We start from the raw sequence: 4,719 nt of genomic DNA on the forward strand, positions 1-4,719 counted from the left end.
GGCTTGCATAATACAGCCCTTTTAGTGTTTATAGGGTTTGTTTGTGAACAAGGTTGTAGTTGTATTTAACAATATTTTACATTTTACACTGAGTTTTGACTGATATGTGTAGTGTGTTACTTTAGTTTGAAAATTAATTCAATTATCTTTTTAACTGTTAACTGGTTTCAATCTTATTTATGGGCAAGAAAGTTTTTGGTCAGGATAGGTAATTTCTCCTCTTCTGTCGCTCACCTCCACAAGGATCGATCTTGGCGCCCTCCCTTTACTCATTGTAAATGTTACGACAAAACTAAAAACCCTGATACGTCAAATAGACTCTAAAAATAAAAGATATTCAAGACTGTGGTATAAATTATTGAATGATTTGACCATAACTCATTACTATCCTTGAAATTCTAACATAGGTCACTTCATGTGTGTGTGGATTGAGCTCATCCCCCCACAGTCATTTACATCTCAATGCAGGACGGCTTGAAAGGTATTTTAGGTGAACCAGCCTGAGAGCTCACAAAAATACAGTTACCAATGTCCAAGAATCTGTGGAACTTCTCAAATAAACTAGAATAAACTAGAGAAAACGCTGGGATTTACCCATACAAATTTATTTTGTAACGTTTTCTTTTGTTAAAATGTATTTTAAAAAATGAATAAAAACAAGAATTACACTATCTACTGTTAACTGCAGTTTGTTACATTATCCATGTATACAATACTGTACAAAATTATTCCTAATTTCCCCTAGCAACATTGCTGGGATCAGTCCCGGAATAGACCCTGTGTGAAATAAAGGCAGAATGAATGCCATGTCACATGTATTAACGGTATCTTTACAGGATGTGTGTGAACACACACTGACCCCAGAAAATCCCTGGTAGTGTGGATGAACAAATATCAAATGATCCCGGGAAAAATTATAAGTGTATTTTCCAGAATCTTTGTGTGAAAGGGGCTTATGTGACCGGGTGAATCAGCCTGAATTTCCAGCAACTTTGCTTTCAAGTAAACCTTTTAAACTTCCCGCGAACGATGCGCTTTCCGGAAGAACTGAAAGAACGCTTCAAACTCACGGACCCAGCGAGGATCATCACACACACACGCATTCTTGCTCAGCACCAAAGATCCAGGATGCAAGTATTATTTCTATCAAGATTTAGTTTAACAAACCACTTACTGGTGTATAATTTATAAGGCGTTTTCCTTATGGGCCTACAGTATATGTCCCCACAAGGACAAGGATTTTGGATATTGCCATCTTTGTAGAGACATTTTGTCCCCATAATGTATAGTTTACCAGGACACACACACAACAAAGTGGTTATAATCTAAGACAAATCATGTAATCTGTATCAGAAACTGCAAACAAAGTAGAAACTACATCAGAATCTGTATATAAAAATCTATAGATGTACCAAATGATCGATTAACCATTAAGATCAGTTGGATTAAATAATAGACAAATGTATTAAACTGAATGAAAAGAGATGCAAATGAAAAGTTTGAGAGTAATAGCATTATGAAAGGCAGCTACTGTGAATGAAACATTTATATAGATGAAACCGTTATTTTGTGTAGTGAAAAGTATACTTTCTGATTTTGATTATCTTACAAACACAATTGAAAACATGAAAGGCTTGAAAAAAAGTACATTTTTTTATGATCTGTTGTGATTTTAGCTCTAAGACTTGTGAAAATAGTACCAAAGCGAATAAACTAATGTCACGACTACCTGGCTCACAGTAGCAATGACATAGGGGAGACCACACCGTTTGTTAAGTTAAAGCAAACATAATTTATTAAACATTAATTTATACGATGAAATCATAATTTAGATCAATAAATGTAACAAGTCAGTAAATGAGAAACGAAATAAAACTAATCAAAAGTGTGTTGCAGATCAGTAAAGTGTAGACTATGTGTAATGCATACAAAGCAAAAAGAAGTGGGATGATGCTGCTGCCACCAGCATGGAGACCCGAGCAATGCCGAGCCGCGCAGCACAGAGCAGACCAAACAACCGACAGGAGATGTTTTTAAATAGTCCCACCAATCAGCTGTTATCGGATGGACCTAAAACAAACAGCTCCCCCTTCAGACTGGGAGGAGAGAAACGGCCCAAACATAATACTATCCATGGTGGAGTGAGCACACCCCACACGGCAAAGCCGGGCGTGACACTAATAATTAAAGTTAACAGTTGATATGCATTATTTTCAAAGTTCATTTTGAGATCATGCACTCAAGACAAATTTCGTTTTAGGTAAAATTGGCCAGCTGGTCTGGTAATGTGACCCATCCCTGATTTATCCAAAATGATTTGTTAACACACATTATCAACCAAACATTCAATATTTTTAAGACACCCGAAAGCATGTGGCCTAGACTATGATGAATAAAATTCATCTGTTCACTCAATGCATGTGTACAATTCAAAACAACTGATAGATCTGGATGAAAATTAACTATACAACATTAGAAAAAAAATATATGGGACTACAGCAAGTGCAACATCTTCAATAGAAGGAACATTTAAAATAGTAACATTGTAAAACTTATGTCGGTTTTCTCTAAACAATTTGAACTCAAAATTGTTTCCACATTTTAAAGAGTTATTTTGCATCTACATTTTGCACCTGTCCTCATTTCTTCACTCCACAGATTGAACTTAATTCCTAGTCTTAATTTCTGTTTTTCCTTTCTTCCATCTGACTTGAATTTCCTAACGGCAAAATCATTTCTGTTCTCTAAAAAGTATATGATACATGTCAACTATAAAATAACCAGTGAATGTCAATTAAGAGTATAATTGCTGAAGGTTTAAGGTCACCCACTTTACCCAAAACTTTGGGTTCACTTTATCTAACACATTCAGCCAAAGTGGGTCAGCAATATTTAAGCAACAAACCAGGAAGAGTCCCACATTGGTTTACATTTAGTAAGAAACCTTATAACTTAGAAAATAAAATCTTGTGTCAGAGGGTTTTCTACCTTTAACCATTAGAGTTGCCCACCAGTGTCATATTGCATCAACCAAAGCCATTTTATCATTTAGAGAAATCGTGTCAATTTAAAGACCATTGTCATGCTCTAAAAGTGAAAACCCATTGAGCACAGTACTTAAACTGCTCACTTTACCAGATAGTCCACTTTACCTGCATTCACCCTACATATATTTTTAAGAGTGGAGCTATTTACTACTGGAAGCTATGGCCAAAAAGTCTCTGAAAAGACCAAAACAAAAATTGTTGGATGCCAGGACCTTTTAAAACCATTGAAAGTTTGTTATGGCAATAACTCTAGGGATATACTTTCAGGGTGTTAAGGATCACTTTAATGTAGAACACAGACAAAGATTACACAAGGAAAATCATGATTATCCTATTTGAATCTGCTTTTCCACCAGATCCAACTCAGTGCCGTCCTCCACAGCTTTTCTTGGGGGGCAGTTCAGTCTTCTGCCACAGACTTGGACTAGTAATACCAATCACGCCTAGGGCAATTATCTGTCCAGAATTCCCATTCAGTTCACTCTGCTCATCTGACCCCATTCCCAGATCATCCTCCTTCTCATGAACCACCACCGAACGTCCCAGAATGGAATGAGCCCCGAAGAGCTTGGCCTCTGGGAGACTTAGGAACTGCCTTATAACTCCTTGCTCAGAAGCAAAGTTGCCCAGGTCTCCAGGATGATGAGGGTGGTCAACACCATTGGGATTGTAATGAGGACCAACAGTGTTGCTGCCTTGACTGAGGTCTCCATACCGATGGATGTCAATGGCACGCTTTTGATGATCGATGGCAGGCAAACCACGGAGGTTGATTTTCACTTCTAAAATTCCATTGGGGAAGAGCTGCTTGAAGAGGATTTGCCCATAGATTTTCGGCTGGTAAGGTGGTAAATTGGGGCTGGGAGTTATTTCACAAGTGGCATAAATTGTGTTGTCGAACTCCACGACTTCCGGCTGTGGAGCAACGGCAATCGAACAAACTGGATTTTTAGAGAACTCTCCTCCTTGTATATGCAGCACCAGCAATATTAGAGGGATTTGTAGAATGATTTTCTCCATGTTGATCTTTAAAGCCTACAATGAAGACTGGATTCAGTGAAATCATGCCGTTTAAGAACGTAGTATTTTAGATAGAATAAAGTTGAAACCTTTGTTCAAGGGAGTTTTGAGAGCTAAAGTTGTGTTAAGTAAAATAGCACAACAAGATTAGTTTGCATGGGAAAATCATATAAAAGCAATTGTATATTTTTGAATTGTCATGTACCCTTGTGAAAAACTGTGCTTATTTGTATAAGCAAAGTACGTGGTTTTAATAATCTTTTTGTTGTGTTTTAAAGAAGTAGACTCATTTTGATGTGTTGACTAACATAGTACATTATAATTTGAGCTGCCATATGTTATTCAATATTAAATATAAAGTTACACAGAAATTATATTATAGTATATTTTAGTTGACCATAAATGCCCAGTAAATTCAGTAACCATATTTCAAAGACATAACAAGTAATTACATATAAAGATGTGCTTGGGTCAAACAAATTACTTTCAGCTAACTGCATTTAAACTATAATCCATTTTCATTTAATTGGATAGGCCTACACATGCAATTAAGTCTGAAAACACTACATTCTTGCACTTATGTAGATTTTAAAGTTTTATTTCTATAAAAGCATGCTAAAGTTTACTTTTTCACAAGGGCAGGTAAAATAAA

At 36.3% G+C, this 4,719-nt stretch overlaps 1 protein-coding gene across 1 annotated transcript; it reads right to left on the bottom strand.

Annotated features, from left to right (window-relative positions):
- Positions 1 to 3,318: 3,318 nt before the first annotated feature.
- On the bottom strand, positions 3,319 to 4,082 carry LOC143751657 (extracellular superoxide dismutase [Cu-Zn]-like). Its single transcript, XM_077244274.1, has one exon. It carries the CDS (start codon positions 4,065 to 4,067, stop codon positions 3,411 to 3,413), a length of 657 nt encoding a protein of 218 aa, XP_077100389.1. The 5' UTR covers positions 4,068 to 4,082; the 3' UTR covers positions 3,319 to 3,410.
- Positions 4,083 to 4,719: the final 637 nt, after the last annotated feature.

The sequence above is a fragment of the Siphateles boraxobius genome, unplaced genomic scaffold, assembly GCF_051911475.1.
Source record: "Siphateles boraxobius isolate OS27281-9 unplaced genomic scaffold, OSU_SipBor_1 26, whole genome shotgun sequence".
Classification (NCBI taxonomy): domain Eukaryota; kingdom Metazoa; phylum Chordata; class Actinopteri; order Cypriniformes; family Leuciscidae; genus Siphateles; species Siphateles boraxobius.

Excerpts from the sequence above, each read along its gene's own strand:
- LOC143751657 (XM_077244274.1), bottom strand. The coding sequence starts at position 4,067 with ATGGAGAAAATCATTCTACAAATCCCTCTAATATTGCTGGTGCTGCAT.